The sequence below is a fragment of the Nerophis lumbriciformis genome, linkage group LG09, assembly GCF_033978685.3.
Source record: "Nerophis lumbriciformis linkage group LG09, RoL_Nlum_v2.1, whole genome shotgun sequence".
Lineage (NCBI taxonomy): Eukaryota > Metazoa > Chordata > Actinopteri > Syngnathiformes > Syngnathidae > Nerophis > Nerophis lumbriciformis.
The window spans coordinates 46,546,237-46,573,212 of record NC_084556.2 but is presented as its reverse complement, the minus strand read 5'-3'; the positions used below and the strand labels follow the sequence as shown (position 1 = coordinate 46,573,212).

Here is a 26,976-nt window from a genome sequence, read left to right as displayed (position 1 = left end):
TTGCCAATTAGTCGCATAATAATGGCTCTAATTTTTCCATCGACTTCTAAATGCAGCTTACCGGTAAGTTGTTTTAGGCGTGTGCTTACTATAACAAAGATGACTAATTCAGTCATAAATATTTATTTATACTGTCACTGTGCTGCTCATTCAGCTGTTACAAACATTTAAATGACTATTAAATGTTTATTTAAAAGAAAGGAAAGACAAAGTGCTAAAAAAAAAACAGTTAACCTTGTTTATGTATTTAAAAACAGTTGAAATAGCAACAATGAAAACCAACAACAAACACAAATTCTAACTTCCTCTAAAAGAAAAGCATTTTGTGATGTTTAAAAAGCTGCACACTGACATATTGACTATTGATGAACTCTTGGCAGTTTTAGCACTGTAATAGAATCAATGTGTAGAATTATCTATTTGATTAATTATTAAAATGTTGGCTATTTAATAGATTGTATGTTTAATCTTATGATACCTCCGCGTTGGTGCTTGTCTGTCTGACTTTGGCTAATGTGATAGATATTTTTCACACAACTTTGCCTCACTTTTGTTAATAGAGGTGGGGGCGCTAATCAATTTTTAGATTAAACGCAATTCGGACTTGGACGATTATAAAATCGATTAGTAAACGTCAATAATTGACTTATTTTTTGTAAATACTAGGGTTGCAAAGGGGTGGAAAGTTTCCGTAAACTTTCCGGAAATTTACCACGGGAAGTTAAGCTCGGGAAGTTTGGAAATATTGACCATTTTTTGAATATTCAAAGTTAGACACAGTCCATGGGAATTCATGGGAATAAATGGGAATGCATGGGGAATTACAATAATGATATATTATTGGGCACTTGTCTATATGCTGCTGCATCTGTGGCATTTTTGACATAGCTCTTTGCACAGTATTTGCAAATGTACACAGCCTTTCCGCCTACATTGGTTGGGGTGAATTGTCTCCACACATCAGATTGTCTATGTGGCATTATTCTGTTTGTATTTATTTATTCTTGTAAAACACTAATGCAATGCCACACACAGATATAAATAGTCAGCTAAACAATTGGAGTAGACTTTAAAAATATTTTACTGATGGACAATTGAATAGAAATAGGCTAGATGAATTAAGGCTGAGCGATATATCGATATGCGCGATACATTGCGGGTTTGTCTCTGTGCGATATAGAAAATGACTATATCGTGATATTCCAGTATGCGTTCTCACGCAGTTGCTTTTAGCTGCGGGCATTACACTACAGGCGTTTCCCTCTCCTTCTTGTGTCTCCTTCTCACAGACAGCAAGCGCAGCTTCTACATACGTCACATACTGTCACGTCATACGTCACATACGTATACGCCCTCACGCAGCAAAGAGGTAGCAGCATGGCTAAAGTTAGCTGTGATGCTAGCGGTAATACGAGCGAAAGAAGGTGTGAATCTGGTAACAAATGAAGGAATAATTAATTCCCCCAAAAAACAGCAGGGGGTCCATCGTCTGGCGGTGGTTTGGCTTCAAGTGGGAATATGTCGAACAGACAACCGTAATTTGTCAAGTGTGGGGCGAAAGCGTTGCTATAAAAAGTAGCATTACTGCTAATATGTAGCATCATTTGAAAAGTCACCTGCTAGAGAATGAACAGTGCTTACTCCGCATGTCAACATCTCCGTTCGGTGCCACACGCCCACATCATCAAAATGCCGAGGCAAACATTTCCAGATCAACACCGTATGAAAAATATAGTGATTTTTTTAGTTGTTATTTCCTTCTCTGCATGAAAATTTTAAAGTAGCATATATTAATGTAGTATGAAGAAGAATGTTTTAATGTAGACACATAGAATCATCATACTGCTGTGATTATATGCATCAAGTGTTCATTCAAGGCTAAGGCAAAATATCGAGATATATATCGTGTATCGCGATATGGCCTTAAAATATTGCGATATAAAAAAAGGCCATATCGCCCAGCCCTAAGTTGAATAAATGAACACTCAATCAGCATGCTAAATCAAACTTTAACCTACATTCTTGTATGACAACAGAATGGCTAGCAGAACAGAAGGCAGAGGAAACTATACGTTTTGATTTAGTATTTGCTAGTTGAACTTTACAGATCACAAAAAAGGTCAATTCAGATCGCTAACGTTGTTAGCATAAATGAATGAGATTTAATATAGAGAAAATTTGCATCACGGCAAACGGAGAAATATTTTCGGTTCATTATGAGACTGTGGTGGTACATAAACCTAGCTAGCTAGAGATATTGGCCCCACAACCATTTAACATGTACAGGAACTAGGGGTGTAACGGTACGTGTATTTGTATTGAACCGTTTCGATACGGGGGTTCGGTTCGGAGGTGTACCGAACGAGTTTCCACACGGACATATTAAGTAGCGTAGCGCACGTTGTGTAAACAATGCACACCGAGGCACAACACACGGCATGCGAGCAACGACCGGGCTACGACAACATATAAAAGCCAGAGCTGGAAGACCCTCCTGCCTCATTAAGATCTCCCGTTTGGGAACACTTCGGCGGTTTGCCGACATTGTTCAGCAGCGGTAAGGCATGCTTCTGCCAACACGTCAAACATGCTAACCCATTTGAAGCGGCACCACCCCCAAGTGAACATCGCTTCAACAAACATAAAAACGAGCTCCCACCTCTTACTGCCAAGTTACCCAGGCTGGGGGGGGAAGAAAAGTTAATTTGAGGCTGAGTTTACTTGAAACTGTTTAATGTTGCACTTTTTATATGTAGAAGAAAACATTTGTCATTTTATTTAATCCGAGCAACAACTTGAGGCAGTTTATTGTTGATTAACGTGGACACCGACTTAGACAAGTTGAAAAACTTATTGGGGTGTTACCATTTAGTGGTCAATTGTACGGATATGTACTGTACTGTGCAATCTACTAATAAAAGTCTCAATCAATCAATCAAAAAAAGCACTTTATATGTAGAAAAGTTTTGTTAAGAAACCATTCTGAGCCTTATCTTATTTAGTTTTTATTTTATATATGTCGACCACATTAACCCTGGCAATGGAACCTGTGTGTATATGTATGTTATGCCATTGTTTACAAATTTGGTAAATAAATAACCAAAAAATGTATATTTTGTTGTTTTCTTACTGTACCGTAAATGAACCGAACCGTGACCTCTAAACCGAGGTAAGTACTGAACCGAAATTTTTGTGTACCGTTACACCCCTAACAGGAACAGCTAGCCAGCTTGAGTGGAAGTCTGCTGTAGAAGTCTACAGTCATACAGTAACAAGCAATTACACCTCTATTAAACTTTAATTACCATTGATCAAATATATTTACCCCAGTAATATCATCAAAACTTACCTGACAGGATGAAGTCCTTGGGCTCAAATACTAGTGTGGCCTCAATAGCCCTGCTGTAGTGTGTAGCATGCTGGGAATTATCTGTGCATGTGATGGAAGAATGCACCGCACATGTAATGGAGGAATGCACAGTGTAGGGTTGAAATTCAACTGAATTTGCATTAAATCAGGTTGTTTTAGCTAATAATCATGCTGCAAGATCTAGCATGTTGCATTCAATGTTTATTCTAGGGCTGCAACAACTAATCGATGAAATAGATTAAAATCGATTATAAAAATAGTTGGCGATTAATTTAGTCATCGATTCGTTGGATCTATGCTATGCGCATGCGCAGAGGCATTTTTTTTTAAATTTTGTTTTATTTATTTATTTATTTATTTATTTATTTATTTATTTATTTATTTATTTTTATAAACCTTTATTTATAAACTGCAACATGTACAAACAGCTGAGAAACAATAATCAAAATAAGTATGGTGCTAGTATGCTGTTTTTTTTTCAATAAAATACTGGAAAGGATAGAAATGTAGTTTGTCTCTTTTATCCGATTATTAATCGAAGTAATAATCGACAGATTAATCGATTATAAAATGAACCGTTAGTTGTAGCCCTAGTTTATTCCCATTAGTGTCCCATTAATTTCCGTTAATCCCCATATATTCCCGTTCATTCCCATGAAAAGTTTCCAACTTTGAATATTCCCGGAATTTTGCAACCATAGTTGCCCGTGGCTCATTTTTTAATAGCGTGCGGTGGATTCTTAAACCACCATGACTAAAAAAAAAAGTAAAAAAAACTACACAAATAATAAAAGAAAACGAGCAAACATGTGGAACGTAACAAAAACAAGTTAAATGCTGTTTTTTCCTTTCAAAAAATCTATATTTTGCCATGGTTAGATTTTTATTTTTTTCTCGACTGCACCCCTGACTTAAAGAAAAATGTAAATTTTTCTTCTGTAACCCGCTTAGATCTACACCTTTCACCCAAAAAATCAATTTACATCAGAATTGTTATTCCTACTTATTCTGAATACAGATACAGATTTTTCAAAAATCTATTGTTTAAATTAGTGTTCACATCCCCACACTTTAAGTCCTATGTCAGCAGCCAAGAGGAGCTTTTGTAACTTGCAACCTGTTTTAAAAAGATTCTGTTGTAATTTGTATACAACATAATAAATAGATTGCAAGAATCGGTATGAATCAAATATCGTGTTGAATCGTCAATTCAATCGTCAACCCAAGAATCTGAATCGAATTGAACCATTAATGGTTTTAAGACTCACTCTTTACCAAAAAATAAACGTTCATTCGAATTGTGATTCTTATTTATTACAATTCTGAATTGATTCAACATTTTTCAAGAAATCATTTTTTTAAATCGCTCGGCCAAGAGGAAGTTTTGTAACCTGTTTAAAAAAGATCCTGTTGTAATTTATATTCAACACAATCAATAGATTGCGTGTTGAATTGTCTCTGAATTCTATCGTCACCCCAAGACTTTGCATCAAATTGAACCATGAGTTCTTTTAAGATTCACCCTGCACCAAAAAATAAATTCACATTCGAATTGTGATTCTTATTAATTACAATTCTGGATCGATTCAACATTTTCAAGAATAATTTTTTTTAAAAGAAGTCATACGTCAGCAGCTAAGAGGAGCTTTTGTAAATTCTAACCTGTTTTGAAAATATTTGATTATTTTTATACCAAATAATATATTGTGAGAATCGGTTTGAACCGAGAATTGTGTCTAATCGACTCTGAATTGAATTGTGAGTTGTTTTAAGATTCACATCCTTACTTCACACTGCCCATGGATTGACCCAGCGTCCACGAACTGAGAGTCGAGGGTACTATTGGAAGGAGACAAAATCCCAAGCTGTTAGCTTCTTTTCCAGCGAAATTCCTAAGGCGTCAGGGAGTGAGTTTTACTGACATACTGTATTTGTCTACCAGCTGGCATTTGTCACAATTTCTCAAACCTTCTTCTGAGCTCACCGCTCGTCTTTAAAACACACATCCCACCTGTCTGGCATCTAACTTAGCTAACTTCCTGTTAGCCCAAATAAATCCCCCTTTTCCTGTGAACTTGCAGCATTTCTGTCATGCATCTGCAGCATTTTTCCTGTGCATTGCTTCCTGTTCCTGCTGTGTTTATGCCAGTGCTCCTCACATATTTTCTGTTACGCCCCCCCACCCCCCCCAAAGTAGAAGACAATATTTTGCGCCTCCCTCCCCCTCATTCTTCATTGTGACTATAAATAGTATAACTTGTCCATAAGATTGTTATAATTATACCTCTGCATAATATTGTAAGCTTATATTGTCCAGGGTGTACCCCGCCTTCCGCCCGATTGTAGCTGAGATAGGCTCCAGCGCCCCCCGCGACCCCGAAGGGAATAAGCGGTAGAAAAATGGATGGATGGATGGATTAACATTAAAGGAAACAACACACCGGTCTTTCCTCTTCTCCCAACGTGGTTACAGTGAGCCAAGAGCTTCATGATATTCTGATACGGCGAAAAAAGCATGTTCCTCGAGGTCACACGCCCTGTTGGCATAGCACTGCACCCCCCAGGGTGGCCTGCACCAGTATTTGAGAAAGACTGGTTTATGGTTAAAGCCTTTTTCACTTGCACCATCTTCCCATTGCATGTGTTTTATGTAGGGCTGGGCAATAAAACAATATCAATATGTATGGCGATTTACACGTAGGTGATATTAATAAAAATGCGTATGATCATTTTTTTTCCCCTTCTTGGTCGGAAGAAAGCGGAAGTTGCGAAGCAAGGTTGGTTGCATAAACAAAGGCACTCGCTCTCTGGTGTTTGATCTGGTAACCTGATCGCTGATCAGTGGACGTGACATTCCAACAGCCAATCAAGTAACAGTATCAACTATCAAAGTTGGTTGGGCCATCTTGTTGTGTCACGGCTGAGCCTTTGCATGGAGTTAGGAGAGAAACCGAAATTGAGTGCTGTCGATAGTGACAAAATTGTCGATAAGAAGAAAAGTCATCTTGACAGTATGACAGTTGTTCAGGTTTTTAAAAAACGGACGGAGTCAGACCAATTTGGGCTGTAAATTATGCAAGGCGGCCCTCCCCACCATGACCGCTAATACCACACCACCTTAGCCACGCTCACCCTTGAGCACAGCTGTGACTTTCTGGCACTAAACCTGCAGAACATAGTTCTTCTCCCGTTTCTCTGTTTATATTTACACATTGCACTATTTTGTTGCACTTTATTTAGCATTTCTTACATATTCCTTATTTTTGCACCTTCATTTTCAGAGGTATTTTTCAATGTGATTTTAGAATTTTGTTTTCCTTTTTTTTACTTTCTGCCTTGATAGCTGAAGGTATTATAATCAGAGGAAGGTTACATTTGAAATAAAAGTGTTAACATATATATATTTTCCCCCTGTTCCTTATTTTCAATAAGTCATAAAAATATAAATAATTATTGATATCGACCGATATAAAACACTTAAATCACAATACAGTTTTCAGCTAATCCATGTTTTTTTGTTTGGAAATGTCTGATAGTCACATGCTGATTCTCTGTAGCAGTGAAACTCTCAACTCGCCAAAGTGTAAAGAAATGCAAATGTGTCGTCCAATCAACATTAATGTAATAAACTAACAATAGGGCTCGAAAGTGTGACTGTGTCGTCGAAACCTACTGCATTGTGGTTATTGCTGGCATATCAATAGCTTATTTACATGGCTGATTGCAGGATTGGTCCCAAAGTTGTGTTCTTTTCTTTAACAAGTTCAAAACATGGCGCAATGGTTGTCAATATCACTTCAGGGAAAAAATATGATTTGGTGAGATTTGTCTCATTTCCAGCGTAGAAGCAAAGCCAAGGAAGTCGGATTAATGAGCTCATAAAGAGACGCTGAATAGCCTGAATAGCAGCCGTGAGATGATAAAACATTTCTTTTAACACCATCACCTGGTACATGTTGGTGTGTTCACAGCATTTTCACACTGGTAAGTTTGAATCATTGTTTCATTCTGTTGCACACATAGCATTTATAGAATGTTAGCTAAGATAAGTTAAGCTATCGGCGGGTTACGAAAAATGTAGAGTATTAAGGAAAACATAAATATCTCTATTCATTGATCAATAATTGAGAATATTTTAAGTATTTCCCACATTAATGCACAGTGAGTTTCGGAAGGGTTAGTGCGTCTGCCTCACAATACGAAGGTCCAGTAGTCGTGAGTTCAATCCCGGCCTCGGGATCTTTCTGTGTGGAGTTTGCATGTCCTCCCCGTGACTGCGTGGGTTCCCTCCGGGTACTCCGGCTTCCTCCCACCTCCAAAGACATGCACCTGGGGACAGGTTGATTGGCAACATTAAATTGGCCCTAGTGTATGAATGTGATTGTGAATGTTGTCTGTCTATCTGTGTTGGCCCTGCGATGAGGTGGCGACTTGTCCAGGGTGTACCCCGCCTTCCGCCCGATTGTAGCTGAGATAGGCTCCAGCGCCCCCCGCGACCCCGAATGGAATAAGCGGTAGAAAATGGATGGATGGATGGAGTTTCAGACTTAAAATATATTTAGTTTGAAACACATCTCTCCAGGAGATACCACACAGTGACAAGTCCGGTTGACTTGCCTTTGAAAGAATGAGAGTATTTTCTTTCTGATGTAAAATTCCAAGGTCTTGCACACACCCAAGGATGGTTTGTTCGTGAGCCTTTAGCGACTTAGCAGTACGAAATGTTTTGCCTGTATAAAAACGGACTACGTTGACGATCAAGATACAAGACACGTTCGACAGCTTGTTCAAATCTCGTATATTGGATGTGCTCATATGAATACATTTTCACAATTTTACTTATTTTTAAAGGGGACGATCCTTTGGAACATTGTCCAGTTTTTCTTTCGATCCTGTCCCTTGATTTTCTTTCTTTCTTACAATCCATTTATTTCACTTTGTGGCTCTCTCACAATACCGCTGGTTGAGTACAGAAATGTAAACAAAAACCTTGTCCAGCAACAATGGCTACCCAGCCCCCACAATGCATTGCATAATCACATACCCTTTTGAGCCCTATGTAAAGCTGGCTTTTTTACATAGTTTTTTTAATCATTATTATCAATCTCTGACTGACTTTATGCAACAATTGTGAATAAATTGGGCTAAACAATTGATTTAAAAAAATCTAATTCCAATAATTATACATGTGTGGAAGTGATTCGTAAAATGAAATGCACTACTTGGCTGCAACCAGCTGAGGCTCTGTTGAATCTCAAGACAGAATTACACTTGTAGCGCAATTCAAAGCATGCAATAAACTGGAAGCAAAGACAAATGTTATCATGCGCAATGTTTAAAAAGTACATATTCATTCATTTATTCGTGTCATCTTAGCTGTGACCCGATGTTCTGTCGAAAAAAGCCACCATAGTAACTCCATAGTGGGGGAATCTGTTGAATTACGCTACCACGTCATGTTTGCTGTTTAATTTTGTTGTACACATGTGCTGCTTGGTAGTCGGGCTCGACTCGTTGTTAGTAAACGCAAGCTTTGTTTTCACTGAAAGTAATATTCCTGTTTAAACGGTAATGAAAAATGAAATGTAGTTACCATTGTTTGCGTCAATGTGAACTTTGTCACGCTGTATTTGTCTGTATGGTTGCTGGTCAGAAGATACAATGAAAGAAACCTAATTTAAAATCACTACTTATTTGTACACAAGGGACTCGAGTCAAGGCAGTAATGTTGCTTTCGATGTGTATTTAGTTCAAGGCATTTTAAATATTTGTGTTTGTGCGCATGCGTACGCATGGTCAATAACGATGGGTAGCAGACATTGACAGAACACCCGTTTGGAGGCACTTTTGTGTTGCAGAGCGGAAGTCGTGTTTAGACAAGAATAGAAGCCGTAGAACAGGTCTAACACGTCTTGTGTTTAAAGGGAAGGAACATTGTTTGGTTCTGAAGAGCTGCTGATGACTGATTGCAATCAAGTGTAGTATTGAGCAACAGGTCATAAAAGATGTCTGGTCTTTTTTACTCAACATGGAGGGAAAACAACAAAACTTATCACTTTTTCCTGGAATTATTTATCTTATTTTAGCTGCAAAAGTGTCATGTAGTCTGCTAAATCTGATTTTTTCAGGAGCACATTTAGCTACAGACGTGATCAATCTTTGGTGATTAATGCACTTTAACCCCCTCTGGCTGATCATTTATTTATTTTATTTATCCATCTGACAGAGGCCTCTAGCAGCTAATAGTGTATGTTCATACTCAATGTGGAACTGCTTCTCTAAGTTAATAATCATCACCTCCATTGCGGAAAATAAACTGCATTTCTTACAAGTACTAATAGTGTATGTTCATACACAGTGTGGAGCCATTTCTCTAAGTTAATAATCATCACCTCTATTGCAGCAAATAAACTGCATTTCTTACAAGTGTTATCACTGGAGGACAAGGCTACACATGTTGCACACCGGGTCAGAAGGTATGCTAATTGCTAAACTAGCCGCTAAGATAGTTTGGAACAACAGAAAAAATAAGTGCTTAGTAAAGTCTAAGATGTGTAGGAGGAAGCACACTACAGCAGAAAGTAAGCAGATATTAACAGAAAATTAATAAGTAGACTAAAAAAATAGAGAAAGGATAATATAACTGTGTTTGTTCGGCCTGTGGCTATCACTTATTTTAGTAATTGAGTATATACTGGCCAATTTCTGTGATTAATCGAGTAATCGAATAAAACATATTCATCCTCAATGCGCCTCAGGGAAAATAAAACAAGGATTTTTCTGATATCCTCTATTCTGTTGTTCCTATAAGTGCACATTACATTGAAATGTCACTTTTACCATATGAGCATCGCTATAGATTACTTATATTTGAAAATGTTTTAAATGTATTGAACAAATTAACACATAATTAATTGTAGTAATGATGTTTGATTTTTGAACAAACAACTGGTTAGCATTAACAAACAAACTGTAGATGTCCTCACATGTATTTGAATAAAACATTTGTTGTGCAAGTCAAACATATAAGACGATGTTAGCTACCAAAATAGACTTTTACCTTATTTCTGCTCGTTTGCTGCTCTTAAATATGTAGGATGATTTCTGGTAATGTGCTGCATCATTGATGTAGTGATATTGTGAAATATTAGCTTTTTGACAATGCAAACATTTCACCACTCTGTCTGTTTTTTTCACTTTTAAAATGATAGCAAAACCTTTGACAGTCTTTTTGGGCCCTTTACTCTCTTTCTTTTTTTCTTTTTGGGCACTGATTAGTAAGAGTCAGGAAGTCATTCCTGAGTCATCCGTTTACTCGATTATCAAATAAAAACGAGGGCTCTTAAATGATAGCTAACATTAGCTATCATTGTATGTTGATGTTATAACAACAACATGACTGTAAATTGTTAATTGCTCCTCTTGGACTGTTTTTTGTACGCTCCCTCTGTACATGTGTACAAGACAGGGGGGTTTGACAAGCATGAACGCCAAACAAATGCCTTGGACCGATGAGCAATTTTTATTCAATATGATTAGTAGTAATTGTGAAAAATATAGACTCTTCAAAAATAACTATGTTCTGCCAAACCACAAATGGTAACAAACTAGCTGAATGTGTTCTGTATATATTTAGTTTGAAAAATGTAACTGAGAGCAAGTTGCAAATAACTGGACCCTTTTACAAATATGTATTTCTTTCTGTTTCCTATATTATTATTTTTCTATAAAAAAAAGAGTGTATTGAATTCCTTTGGTGTTGGAATGGCATTATATGGTTATAATTAACGGATGTATTAATTTATGTTGAAAATGTAGCTGAAATTAAACAAACCTCAACATCTGAAGAGACGATTATATTGAGGATAGGGTGTACCCAATTCTAATAAAATAGCATTTTTTTCAACACAAGTAACACCTAAATACATTTGTGAAATTCAAATTAAAACAACCAGTACCAATCTAAAATATAAGTTATCTTGGCACTTGGTGCCAAGGCGGTCACATTCCTCTCCCCTCTCTGTTTCTGCCTGCTTGCCTCTGTCTTTGTCTTGTCTATAGTTTTAAGAGCCTCTTTTTCTGCGCTGTCCTCGAAACATGGAATTTATAAGCTGGACTCTCGAGTCAATTGACAAAATCTTCTCGACGAAGAAAATAGGTTCGGAGGAACCTGGCTGCCCCGACGGAACATTGGCTGCTGGGTACGTGAGGAACTCGTGGGAGAAATGGAGAGTCCTGTGCCTCTCAGTGCTTTCTGTCAAGGACTTGGAAGACATCTATCTATTTGGAACTGTAATTGCATGGCATCTGCTGATTGGGCTAGGCATTGCTTTGTAAACAAAAATGTATCATTGTACAATGCATGCAAACAAATAATAATCTACAACAATGAGATTAGTAAAGTGCAAACGTAAAACTTCTGTCTTGAAAAAAATACTTCTTTAAATAAGTGTAGAATTGCACATTGCATTTAAATAAATACACTCTAATAAATCAATAAAGATACCAATAATAATTAAACCAATCATATCAATAAAGTGCAAACCTAAAACTTATATTTTCAATAAAATACTACTCTAAATAAAAATGTAACATTGTATGCAAATAAATAGTCAAGTAAAACATTAACATAACTACATACCGTATTTTTCGGACTATAGGACGCACTTAAAATCCTTGAATTTTCTCAAAAATCGACATATATATATTATAGCCTAGTGTGCCTAATGTTCGGAATAATTCTGGCTGTGCTTATCAACCTTGAAGCTATTTTATTTGGTACATGGTGTAATGATAAAAGTGACCAGTAGATGGCAGTCACACATAAAAAGTACATGTAGACTGCAAGATGACATCAGTAAACAACACCAAAACATTAAATTGAGAATATAGAACATTACACACAACGCTCAAAAATTGTTTTAGTACAACTTTGGTAAGCTATGAAGCCGCACCGCTTGATGGATTGTCGGATCATTACGGCTACTGTTGTCAGACGCACTCTGCTTCAACATACGGGTATTATTATGGTGTGTATAAGGACTGCAAAATGGCACCTATTAGCAGACATTATCTGGCGTTTTGTTTCGCAATATTATGCAAAAACAACTTTTCTTACTTTCTGGTACCTGCTGATGTGTATTTGGGATCCGCATGAATCCTGAAAATCCGCGCGCATCCGCCATGGTCGTCCGTGCCGACACCGTAGTCGATAGCTTCTTCTTTTTCTCTATCTTCTTGTTATGGGGCATTCATCCTTCGCTGTTGCTATTTCTAACACATAGTATTGTAAAGTTCTAACTTATATTAGACTTAGACTTAGACTTCCTTTTTATTGTCATTCAAATTTTAACTTTACAGTACAGATAAGAACGACATTTTGTTACATAAGCTCATGGTAGTGCAGGATAAAAAAGCAATAAGGTGCATATGTAAATAAATAAATATATATAAATAATATATAAATATATATATAAAATAAATATATATAAATTAATAAATAGATTACTGTACAGATAAATATATTGCACTTTTTCACATGCGTCCACGTATATCTGTCATTACACTCGCTATGGAAGCGCTAAAAACTACTAGTGTAGTGGGTTTACATAATTCACCCACGGAACTTTAGTTATTGGAGAGTTGCAAGCTACAAATATGATGGGGAGAAGACGCTGTCGAAATGGAGCCACAAATATAAGACAAAACGGCGCATCCTGAAGAGACGGTCAGAAAGCGACTTGAAGACGGTCTGTAAAACATAATCTATGCAACATTTTGACCAAAGAACCACCATTACATGTTATGTAGACCACAAAATTAGTTTTAAATGTAGGAAAAAAATCATAATATGACCCCTCTCGTGCGCCTTTTTGTATGAAAATAGACATGAATAGATCCGCTTATCGGCAGTGCGCCTTATAATTCGGTGCACCATATGGTCCGAAAAATAAGCTCATGGGGGCAAAAAAATATGCCGGAGAAAGTGGAGAAAAACCTATATTTTTTATTTTTTTAAACTGTCTGCAACAAAAGAACTTGAATTTATCGATAAAACCGATATATTGCCCTGGCCCTGTGCAGAGCAAGGGTGGTACTCGATTGTCCAGTTTGTAGAGTCGAGAGACAGAACGAAATGAAACACATTTTGTTACGCCTTCGACTCATGGCTGCGATTGTTGTGTTCCCCTCCAACGCAGGAAACAAGCAGGAGCGGCGTGTAGGTAAGATTTAAGGTTTTTTAATTATTTTAAGGCAGGATCAAAAATACAAATTGAGGATACTAGCAAGCATGGAGCTAAAAAACACAAAATGTCACCAAAGGTGAAAAACAAGGAATGCTAGTGTGTACAAACTTACTACATGCAGCGAGGAGAAAAAACAGGAGAACGTAAATGTTGCCGATAGCAAACATTGACCCAGCAACTACTGCTGGGTGACAGGAAACTATAAAGTGGAGTGATTAACCAAAACACCTAGTGGGAACACTAATTGCAAAACTAAGACAGGTGAGGAGAATCAGTGCCCATGGAAACCAACAGTAAACAGGGAAAGAGGGTGCACCCAGGAAACAGACTAACACAGAAACATTACCAAAACATACATCATGCCATGACCCGGGTAACGGATCATGACACATTTAAGCAAGGTGTGTTTTGATGCGATGGAATGACGTCAGACGGCGACTACAGACCTGTCAGTATATTGCTTCAAAGCAATTTTATGGTATAACTTAGATTTGTCACTTTTTTGAGTGGACTAATATTGGCCTGTCGATGACTGGATCACTAACACTAACTCTTATTAGCGCGTGTGACTTTGAGATACTTTAGAGGAAATATTTTTCCTTTACAAACTTTTGTGTGGTGTTGCTTCCTTTTTTGTGTTTATTCCAAGCTGATTTTTTATGCGTAGCAGCGAAAGCTGAAGGGAATGTGACAGTGTGTCATAATTATGACGGTCAGCTGGATTAAATTAAATACTGATTGCTGTATCATTTGTCCAGAACCTTAACCATCCAGGATGACCGACCCAATTAGGAACCGGTACCAAAAAATACTGGTACGCAGTGTCGATCCCTATCCCTACCTCCAAACTTTTTTGTCAAGAATTGAGGAAGCACAATCCGGTGTGTCATTTTGCTATTTGCCACTCATGCTCAAATGCTGCACTTCCCTGACTCACACAGAAGAAAAAGGACAAGGAGAGGCGACAGCGCAGGCACACTATGAGGAAATCATTCCAAAAAGAGACTCAAAGAATGAGTTAATGTTATTTATTAACTTCCCTGGCCTCAATCAATGTCAGATTATTATTTTGTGTCCTCCTTTATATTCTTACCTATAATGTTTAGCAAAGCCGACTTTCCTTTTCTGTTAACCAACTTTGACTTTGCCAGCACATTCCTAAAATACAAGCATTCTTTTTATATACACCCCATTAAGAGATGGTATTTTTAAATCAGGGCATGAATGGGGTGTACTGTTTAGTGGTGTCAGCAGCAGTGCCGATTTTGGACTGATAACAGCAGCTGTGCAAAGATTAGACAACAGAAAACGAGAGCTCTCAGTCATTTGCAGAATTCTAAGCTCATATAGAATGTCCTCACATTCACTATATTTACATTCATTATAATTACACTCATTATGTATGCAGCTTTCATCGGCTCCAAATGTTACTTTTATGTCAGCTAGCAGCTTGTCCAGGATGAAATTAAGCGTTCTGGAATTTGTGTTCAGCCTGAAACAATGTCAAATATAACAATTGAAATATGTCAGGAAAAAAGCAAAAACATATTCATCAGTTGTATATATAGATCACCTAAGTCAAGTATAGAAACATTTGAAGAATGGATCAAGGCTACTTACATGGACAATGGGCAAAGAATAATTTTCTTATGTGGTGACTTTAATATTGACTTATTGAACCCTAACAAGCAAACGTCTATTGATGACTTCATTGATACAATGTACAGCATCAGTTTATATCCTAAAATCACAAAGCCAAGCAGAATTACAGGACACTGTGCCACGCTTATTGATAATATTTTTACCAATGATTTTGATAATAACACTACAAGTGGTCTACTTATAACCGATGTTAGTGATCATCTGCCAGTTTTTACAATATATGATGGAAACTACAAGAAGAACATGGAAGACAAAAGGACATTTCGAAGACTGTGCACAGAGAAGAGGATGATTGCTTTCAAAATTGGGCTACAAAAGCAAGATTGGGACAATGTGTACAATGAAAATGAGGTTGATGAAGCATATGAACATTTCTTAAACAAGTTCATAATACTTTATGACAAACATTGTCCATGGATACAACTCAGTAATAGGCAGAGAAAGAATAATCAACCATGGATGACAAAAGGATTAAAAAATGCTTGTAAGAAGAAGAATACACTATATAGGAAATTTATAGCACAAAGAACTACAGAGGCAGAAATTAAGTACAAAAAGTATAAAAACAAGTTAACATACATACTACGATTATGTAGAAAAGAATATTACAGTGAATTATTGGACAGGAACAAAACTAATATGAGAGCAACATGGGGCATCCTCAATAGCATTATTAAAAATGGCACTAAGAGGGACTACCCTCAATACTTCTTAGACGGAAATAAAAAAAAATGACAACATAAAGGAAGTAGTTGAAAGCTTCAATAATTATTTTGTAAATATTGGACCAAAATTGGAAGAAAGGATTCCAGACCCAGTTTCAATTGAGGACTATAATGATACCATAGAGCGAATTCCCAACTCCATGTTCCTCAGTAATGTGACACAGCAGGAAATAGTTACAATCGTAAAAAAATGTAAATCTAAGACTTCAACTGATTGTAACGGAATTGATATGGAAACGTTAAAAAAGGTTATTGAAGAGATCTCAGGACCATTAATGTATATTAGTAACCTATCATTTCAAACAGGTAAATTTCCAAACAAAATGAAAATAGCTAAAGTGGCACCAATTTACAAGACTGGCAACAAACATCAATTTACAAATTATAGACCTGTTTCCTTACTTCCACAATTTTCTAAAATCATTGAAAAACTGTTCAATAACAGATTAGAGAATTTCATGAATAAAAATAGAATACTCGAAGAAAATCAATATGGATACAGAGCTAATGTTTCAACTTCGATGGCTTTAATTGAAATTACAGAAGAAATTACCAATGCTATAGATAATAAAAAATGTGCGGCAGCAGTGTTTATGGATCTAACTAAAGCATTTGACACAATTAATCACAATATTTTAATCAAAAAACTAGAACGATATGGCATCAGAGGGTTAGTCTTAAACTGGATAAGAAGTTATCTAATGAACAGGAAACAATACGCGAAACTAGGCGAACACACCTCTACAATGCTAAATATATCCTGTGGTGTACCTCAGGGATCAATACTAGGACCTAAATTATTCAATCTATATATAAATGACATTTGTAAAGTTACAAAAGATTTAAAGTTAGTATTATTTGCGGATGATACAACAGCGTTTTGTTCAGGAGAGAACACACAGAAGATACTACAAATAATAACACAAGAAATTAACAAATTAAAAAGATGGTTTGACAAAAACAGACTATCGTTGAATATCAGTAAAACTAAAATAATGCTATTTGGTAACAGTAGAAGAGAAAGTCAAACACAAATACAAATAGACGGAATAGAAATTGAAAGAGTAAATGAAACCAAAATTATACACAAAGCAAACTATAACCTGCTACCCAAGAATATACAACAATTCTTCTCAAAAAAAGAGGAGAAATATAATCTTGGAGAGAAATGTAATTTAAAACATTTGTATGCACGTACAACGCTTAAGACCTTCAGTATATCAGTATGTGGAATTAAATTATGGAATGGATTAAGCAAAGCAATCAAACAATGTACTAATATGATTCACTTCAAGAAACTCTTCAAACTTAAAGTGTTTACAAAGTATAAAGAAGAAGAACCATGATAAACATTCTGTATTTATTTAACTCATCCATTCTTTCATTCTTTCACTCACAAACTAATCTTACTTATCTCAACATATGAAATGTAACTTACTTCACCAATTATTATTGATTTACTTATTTTTATTGTGATTACTTATGGAGTATATTGTGAATAAATTGAGAACAGGAAGTGAACAAAGGTTTTAGCAACTGTTATGTAAAAGAAAAGGGGTAGGATTAAATAAGCTCTGCTTCTTCCTACTCCTTTTCGAACATGTTGAATAGAGAAACTGGAGATTGTGATGTATCATGTTGTATGATTGCATGTTCGAAATAAACTCAAACTCAACTCAACTCAAAATATTGCAGCTCAGTGAGCAAAGTGTGTGTCTCAAAGGTTAATGTTTTCTTTAAAGGTGACTTCAAGACAAAGCACATTACAGGTTTAGTTCAAATATAAATTCATTTTTGAATATGTCAAAAATAGTAACTGCATCATTTTATTGGATTATCTGACTACGCTCCAGACAATCGTTTCAGCAGCACTGTTTTCGGTTTTCTAATTTTGGTGGCTCACAAGTCAACAGTGCGCAAATAATAGGCTATATATACAGTATATATATTGTTTCTTATTGTAACCAATGTTTTATGTTTTTCTATTACCGTATATCGTTTTGCTCTTTTTTCAATTGTTACTGCTTATTGTACAGTGTACGTTGTCGAGAAATTTTAAAATGTCTAGAGACTTTAAGTGATCTTTTTCTTTATTAAAAACATCTAGCAACATATAGTATTTTCTTTGGTGTTATTACAAAACCCAAAACCAGTGAAGTTACTTACTTATGGAATTATTGCCTCAAACGTCTGCACAATAGTGCTAGTTAATGGCATCCATATCTCTGCATGACAATGTTTAACCGTCTCTACCTACTTATTAAGAAAATGTAATATTCAGCCTGTTAAACATTCTGCAATTGCGGACGATCAATCAGAACAAGTTATAAAATAATATGTCATTTTGATGGTAATATTGTGTAGTGAACTGTAATTACCCAATGTGGGCTGCAGAGGGCAGTGGCAGGCATGCCTGCAGTATTAAATAAACCTAGTCTCAGTGGTAGCGAAGAAGAAGAGTAGATTGCTCAAAGATACATTTATTTAGGTAGAAATATCACATAACACAGAGTAACAGAATAGCATGATTTATTGTAAGACAATTTTTCATTGTCTTGTGGGTTAGCCTGGATTTGAAGCGTATCGCTATTTTTGGGGAAACCGCAAACCGGACGTGTGTGATTGGTATGAGAAAAGACTTGACATGTTTTGATGAAAATCTCCGTTAAAAAATATAAAGATGCTGATTGAACAGCATAATTATTGCACAGGTGTGCCTTAGGCTGCCAATGATGAAAGGCCACTCTGAAAAATGCACTTTTGCTTTATTGGAGGTCTGAGGCGAGGGTCAGAAAAGCAGTCAGTATCTGTTGTGACCACCATTTGCCTGATGCAGTGCAACACATCTCCTTCGCATAGAGTTGATCAGGTTGTTGATTGTGGCCTGTGGAATGTTGGTCCACTCCTCTTCAATGGCTGCGCGGAGTTGCTGGATATTGGCAGGAACTGGAACATGCAGTTGTATACGCCGATTTACAGCATCCCAAACATGAAATGAGTGACATGTCCGGTGAGTATGCTGTTCATGCAAGAACTGGGATGTTTTCAGCTTCCAGGAATTGTTTACATATCCTTGCAATTTCAACAATGCATTGTCATCCTGCAACATGAGGTGATGGCTTCAGGATCTCGTCACGGAATCTCTGTGCATTCAAAGTGCCAACAATAAAATGCACTTGTGTTTGCTGTCCATAACATACGCCTGCCCATACCATAACCTCACCCCCACCATGGGCCACTCGATTCATAACTTTGACATCAGCAAACCGCTCTCCCACACGACGCCACACACGCTGTCTGCCATCTTCCCATAACAGTTAAAACCGGGATTCATCCGTGAAGAGAACACCTCTCCAACGTGCCAGACACCATCAAATGTGAGCATTTGCCCACTCAAGTCGGTTACGACAACAAACTGCAATCAGGTCGAGACCCAGATGAGGACAATGAGCTTCCTTGAGACGGTTTCTCATAGTTTGTGCAGAAATTCTTTGGTTATGCAAACCCATTTTTGCAGCAATTGTCCGGGTGGCTGGTCTTAGACGATCATGGAGGTGCACCTGCTGGATGTGGAGGTCCTGAGCTGGTGTGGTTTCACGTGGATTGCGGTTGTGAGGCCGATTGGATGTACTGCCAAATTATCTGAAACACCTTTGCAGACGGCTTATGGTAGAGAAATGAACATTCCATTCACGGGCAACAGTTCTGGTGGACATTCCTGCAGTCAGCAGGCCAACTACACGCTCTCTCAAAACTTGCGACATCTGTGGCATTGGGCTGTGTGATAACACTGCACATTTCAGAGTGGCCTTTTATCGTGGGCAGCCTAAGGCACACCTGTGAATGACCCTTATTAAACAGCATCTTGATATGCCACACCTGTAAGGTGGGATGGATTATCTTGGCAAATAAGAAGTGCTCACTAAACAGCTTTAGACAGATTTGTGAACAATATTTGAGAGGAATAGGTCTTTTGTTTGTATATTAAAAGTTTTAGATCTTTGAGATAATTGTTTTTGGTGCTAAAAAAGAAAGGTATAAAGTCATCCAACACCTTCAATCACTGTCCCTGAAAACCTCAAATAAAGCCAGAAATCTTGGGGTTATTTTAGATTCTGATTTACATTTCGACAGTCACATCAAATCAGTAACAAAATCGGCCTACTATCACCTCAAAAATGTAACAAGACTTAAAGGGTTCATGTCAGCTCAAGACTTAGAAAAACTTGCACATGCCTTTATTACCAGTAGGCTAGACTATTGAAATTGTCTCCTTGCAGGTCTTCCCAAAAAAACTGTCAGGCAGCTACAGCTTGTTCAGAACGCTGCTGCTAGAGTTCTAACAAAGACCAAAAAATGTGAGCACATTACACCAATTCTTAAATCCTTACATTGGCTCCCTGTACATCAGAGAATTGATTTCAAAATCCTCCTGCTCACATATAAATCACTACATAGTCTAGGGCCGAAGTATATCACTGATATGCTCCCACTATATAAGCCCTCTAGATCACTAAGATCTTCTGAGACCAATCTGTTAGCGGTTCCCAGAGTAAACTCAAATCAAGGGAGAGCATCATTCAGTCACTACGCAACAAATAGCTGGAATAAACTTCCTGAAGATGTCAGACTTTCCCAAACTCTTGACTATTTTTAAAACTAGACTGAAAACTTTTATGTTCACCTTAGCTTTCAGCTAAATCTTTTAACTTTTAACATCCGCACTGTTTTTATTTTTATTGTCTGCATTTTAATTTTGCTTTTATTTTCTTTCATTTCATTTTGTTGTCTGTGAAGCACTTTGAGTCTGCCTTGTGTATGAAAAGTGCTATACAAATAAAGGTGCCTTGCCTTGCCTTGCCTTCTAAAACGAAACAAAAAATGGGAGCAAATGTGTTGCGTTTATATTTTTTGTTGTAAACATGTTTTTCCCTCAAAGATTTTAGCCAGGATCAACAACCAGTCAACTGCTTCAGGGATGCTGTGTGGCAGGTGACAATATTGCCACTGCAGTTTAAACGCTTTCAGATTTTGTATACATTTGTTGTGTCAGTGCTTCTTCTCATATGATGACTTAATTGTTTCCAGAAGCTTTTTTAATCAGCTTTTTTTTCGTCTCTTGGAGCTGGGAACATATATTTAGCAATGTAATGGGACACCGCTTTAGTAATAGCGCACCACTTTTCCTTTCATGTGACAGTCAACAGGAAAAATAATCTAGCGGTGATCCTTGTGGGTTTGTGCTGCTTGGGCTGTTTTAGTGTGTAACTTCACATACTCCTGTACATTCTCATAGTGGAGTTTGTGTTAGGTTTTAAGATAGTGCCATTTTTTCCCGTCTTTTACTGGCCAGTTCTTCCGTGTTGGAAACCCGTGTGAGAGTCTGCCTTTGTGCAAGGAGGAGGAGGAACACAGTTCTCTAGCGCATACACGTTGATCAGTGACACTTTCCTGTCAATCAGTCGTCCATTTGTGTACAGATGCGCCAAAATATCAATTCTCTGTTTTTTTGGTGCAAAGTGCAAAATGAAAGGGTTAAAATCTGTATTCGCCTGTGTGCTCTTTTTTTTTTTTTTTACTTGTACGTCCTATTTGTAATTGCAAATGCAAGTAAAACGCTAGCCCTGTATGTGTAAGAACTAATGTGAAAATTCACATGATTTCCACCAGATCTTGTGAATTTTAGGAAGTCCTTGTTGCCAGATGTCCAGCGGTAAACACTGCTAAGTACAGCTTGGTACACTCGATATGAAAATGGCACCTAGAAAGTGTTTTTTGGATATAAGAATTGTTTATCTAATTGGGAGTAAGGCAGCAATGCAAAATGTTTTTTTTTTTTCAGAAAGCTAAAGATCTACCTCACGATCACTGGTCTTCTACTCTCGCCATTTCACGGACAGCTGTTTTTTAAACAAAGCATGGTTCCTTATTGAATCCTTAAATATTCATTCCATTATAGCCAATTCTTCTTTCCTGTTGGCTGAGGAAGATACTACCAAATTAAGAGTTTTTGCCAGGAGGAGAAAAATGTCGATTTACTTTGTACACAATTTAAAATGTATACATTTTGTTTGTGTTCAAAAATTCACACATAAAAAATATAGCAAGGAATCAACTTAAAATAAAGTCAGCAGGATCAGAGCCATTTAAGGTTGTTTTACCAACTTTTCTGATGTGCTACCCAAACAAATAAGCATGACGTTAGCTTTGTATTTGTTTAGTTAAAGCAAGCATGGTCACATGCAAAATGTCTTACAATTAGGAGTAATGTGTTCATTTTACACCACAAGTCACATGAAATTAGTCTGCTGGTTGATATCGGTATCGAAAAAAAAAATGTTGAACATTATCACATATTAATATCGGATATTAGGGTTGTGCAATCCGATTTAAATTACATTCATTTGGCCGACAATAGAGCTTTTAGTTAGAGATGTCCGATAGTATCGGACTGCCGATATTATCGGCCGATAAATGCTTTAAAATGTAATATCGGAAATTATCGGTTTCAAAATGTAACATTTTCTGCCATGTCTGTGTTATTTTGTATGCCGCCATGTATTTTTTAATTATTTCCACTAGTTGGGTGCTAATGCCAAACATCGATTTGAAGCAAAACTAGCCACTGTTGGGCTGGAAAATTGCCCTTAAAGGCATCCTGTTGATGTGTGGATTGATTGATGGATTTGATTACCAGTCAAACCAGAGCTATTCAACAAGGAGATTACATTATGGAAAACAATTCTACACGATATAGTGTGCAGTTGTATATTTATGATTTATCAATGGGAATGGCACGCAAACTCAGTCCTATCATGCTGGGTAAGTACAGGACCTCCCCCCCCCCCACTCGTCATCAGCATTGTTCAGTCGACTTTCTCTTACAACTAAACACTATATTTTGTTTAAATATATATATACCGTAATTTTCAGACTATAAGTCGCAGTTTTTTTCATAGTTTGGCTGGGGGTGCGACTTATACTCAGGAGCGACTTATGTGTGAAATTATTAACACATTACCGTAAAATATCAAATAATATTATTTAGCTCATTCACATAAGAGACTAGACGTATAAGATTTCATGGGATTTAGCGATTAGGAGTGACAGATTGTTTGGTAAACGTATAGCATGTTCTATATGTTATAGTTATTTGAATGACTCTTACCAAATAATATGTTACGTTAACCTACCAGGCACGTTCTCAGTTGGTTATTTATGCGTCATATAACGTACACTTATTCAGCCTGTTGTTCACTATTCTTTATTTATTTTAAATTGCCTTTCAAATGTCTATTCTTGGTGTTGGGTTTTATCAAATAAATTTCCCCCAAAAATGCGACTTATACTCCAGTGCGCCTTATATATGTTTTTTCCTTCTTTATTATGCATTTTCGGCCGGTGCGACTTATACTCCGGAGCGACTTTTACTCCGAAAAATACGGTATTTTATCATTGTATCAAAAAATGTTATATACATGCTCGTTGCGGCTCAGCAGTGCACCCCATTTCACCTCAAATCTAAATTCAATCGCTCTGCAATTTGATTGCTAACGACAAAAACATGTTGAGGCGATACAATTTTAGGATGAAAGAAGTTTATTTGTGGGCAATAGATGGAGAGAAGGCTTGCAAGGTTCCTGTTTTGCTTTGGGCATCAAACAGTTTGAAGGTCGTTAGATTTGAATAACCCAACAAGAATTAATTTACTCAATTAAAACTGTATGTCCACTTAAGTCAATAAAACTGATCAATTCCTTTTTTTCGCCCAGAGAACGGTTGGAGCTGCTGGAGGAGGCCAAAAAAATGGAGGCAGCCAAATTCCGCTACATTCTGCCAGTCTATGGAATTTGTGAGGACCCTCAAGGCTTGGTCATGGAGTACATGGAGACCGGCTCGCTGGAAACCCTGCTGGCCACTGAGCCGTTGCCTTGGGAGCTGCGCTTCCGCATCATCCACGAGACGGCTGTGGGGATGAACTTCTTGCACTGCATGAACCCACCGCTGCTCCACCTGGACCTGAAGCCTGCCAACATCCTGCTAGATGCACACTATCACGTCAAGGTAAGCCTCCACCTTCCACCCATGGTTGATCACAACAGAGTAGGCATGGTCGCAGGAATCCTTGCATGTCAGCCAAGAGGAGAAGATTGCAGATTCACGAAAAAGCATTTTATTTAATGAAACTTACTGTGCCTCAATGGAAGCAAATAGCATTTTAAAAAGCAGGACAGAACCCTTGATCTTTAATTTGTACAATAAATGCATATGAGAGGAAAGCATATTGCAAAATTCAATATGGCCAAGAGTTTCCTTCAGATTGCTTATATATGTGGCGGTAAGGGCGTGGTCAATATGGCATCTTCATATATAGGACGTCATGAATAATTTAATTGGTGATGATGCATATATAAAAAAAAATAGACTAAACAAATGCCATATGTCTATTTAAAAACACATCTGTGTTATTAGTATTAACATACTGTATATTTTTTCTTATACCATTGTGCTCTATTATAAAATTTTTGCTGCTTATTGTAAAATGTAACACAGGCTGCACTATATTCTGCCCTCCCTGAATGTTGGAATTTTGTTTGCCAAATATGAAAACAGTCCTTTGAATTAGCGATGAAAATACTTGAGGTGGTTTATTGATATTCTCCAGAATGAAGTCACTGTAAAACTAAGCACACAAAGCAAAGTACATCAATACACACATGAAGTGCAGATACATTTAGAACAGTGGTTCTTTACCTGGGTTCGATGGAACCCTAGGGGTTCGGTGAGTCAGGCTCAGGGGTTCGGCGGAGGTCAAGACACACCCGACTCATCGTGTAAATAAAAACTTCTCCCTATCGGCGTATTACGGATACGGCAACAGCAGAAGTCACACTGATTTGCAGGTGTGTAATTTGTTGTGAGTTTATGCACTGTGTTGGTTTTGTTCTTTGAACAAGGTGATGTTCATGCACGGTTCATTTTGCGCACCAGTAATAAAACATGGTAACACTTTAGTATGGGGAACATATTCACCATTAATTAGTTGCTTATTAACATGCAAATTAGTAACATATTGGCTCTTAACTAGTCATTATTAAGTACTTATTAATGCCTTATTCGGCATGGCCTTAGTATAACTCTAACCCTGGCCCTAACCCCCTAACCCTAACCAAATAACGCTAAATTAAGTCTTTGTTACTTAGAATATGTTCCCCATACTAAAGTGTTACCAAAAACATATACCTTTGTCTTGAATTTGAAATAAAAAAGACATTTTATTTTTCACTAAAGAAGGGTTCGGTAAATGCGCATATGAAACTGGTGGGGTTCTGTACCTCCATCAAGGTTAAGAACCACTGATTTAGAACCATGTTATAGCAATACAATTATACAAGAGCAAGGTCTGCTCTAATGCCGCCAGCGTAATGCATAATGGACCAGCTCATCGACAGGCTAACAAAAATTAGCAGGGCACATACAGGATAGACAAACACTCATTCACACTCACATGCACACTTATGGGCAATTTAGATACTTCCAGTGAAGCTAACATGCATGTTTTTGGGATGCTGAAGGAAGCCGGAGTACCCGGGGAAAACCCACGCACGCTTTTCCCACACAGAGATATGTAAATAGAGGTTTGAAGACGCACACGGCATAAAGTTAGACATTACTGTTGGTATTAATGTTAAATTTTCACAGGCTTGAACAACGGAATGCACAAATGAACTTGAAATACCTTTCTCTTCAACTTCCTCTTCTACTTTTGCCGAGTAGCAACTCCATTACAGGGTCTATCAGGTGCGCAACCAGCTGGGGATTCAGATTAATAAAATAAAGCAGAAAAGAACATGTTTATGATATTTGACATGTTTTTCAAATTAATTATGGCCAATAGTGCTTAAATAATAGACTATATAAAGCAGTGATTCTCCATGTACCACTAGTGGTACACGGGCTCCATGGTACGCCAAATAATCACTTGATTAAAGTACAGTGTTTTATTTTCCTCTGGTCAAACACAGTATTATTGTTGAAACTGTATTTAAGGTGGCCAAAAATATTAAATATATTTGTCAAATAAAACCTCTGCCTTGTTTTTAAATAATGTTTAGACCTACTGCGCTACTGTATTTAAATGGTGGTTGTTATGGTGGTACTTGGAGAGCCACATTTTTCTGAGATGGTGCTTGGTGAAAAAAGTTTGAGAACCAATAATATAAAGAATATAATTTCATACAATACATGGTTACCCCTTAATGTTATTGAATGTGGCCCAGTGCCAAGGTAATGTCATTGTCGCCACACCTTGAAATTTGGGATTTTTTTACGTGAAAACAAATTAATGTAATATAATTAGGGCTGTCAAACAATTGAAATATTTAATCGTGATTATTTGCATTGTTCATAGTTAACTCAAAATTAATTGCGATTAATCCATTCATCCATCCATTTTCTACCGCTTATTCCCTTTTGGGGTCGCGGGGGGCGCTGGAGCCTATCTCAGCTACAATCGGGCGGAAGGCGGGGTACACCCTGGACAAGTCGCCACCTCATCGCAGGGCCAACGCAGATAGACAGACAACATTCACACTCACATCCACGCACTAGGGCCAATTTAGTGTTGCCAATCAACTTATCCCCAGGTGCATGTCTTTGGAGGTGGGAGGAAGCCGGAGTACCCGGAGGGAACCCACGCAGTCACGGGGAGGACATGCAAACTCCACACAGAAAGATCCCGAGCCCGGGATTGAACCCAAGACTACTCAGGACCTTCGTATTGTGAGGCAGATGCACTAACCCCTCTGCCACCGTGAAGCCCTAATTGCGATTAATCCCATATATATTTAATTTTTGGTGTCTTGGCAGATTTTGTAGAAACACAGAATTTGTATTTCTGCTTTAGGAACACTTGCATTCAGAGGAGGAGCTACACGTCCATGTTTAAATAACAGTTTCACGCATAAATAAC

The 26,976-nt window shown here is 37.3% G+C and overlaps 1 protein-coding gene across 1 annotated transcript in view; it reads left to right on the top strand.

Annotated features, from left to right (window-relative positions):
• The window catches only part of ripk4 (receptor-interacting serine-threonine kinase 4), a 64,882-nt gene that overhangs the window by 5,986 nt on the left and 31,920 nt on the right, over positions 1-26,976 (top strand). Inside the window, exon 2 of the mRNA XM_061963071.1 lies at positions 23,777-24,068. Coding sequence (XP_061819055.1) covers positions 23,777-24,068 — 292 coding nt within the window. The remainder of the gene's footprint in view (positions 1-23,776; positions 24,069-26,976) is intronic.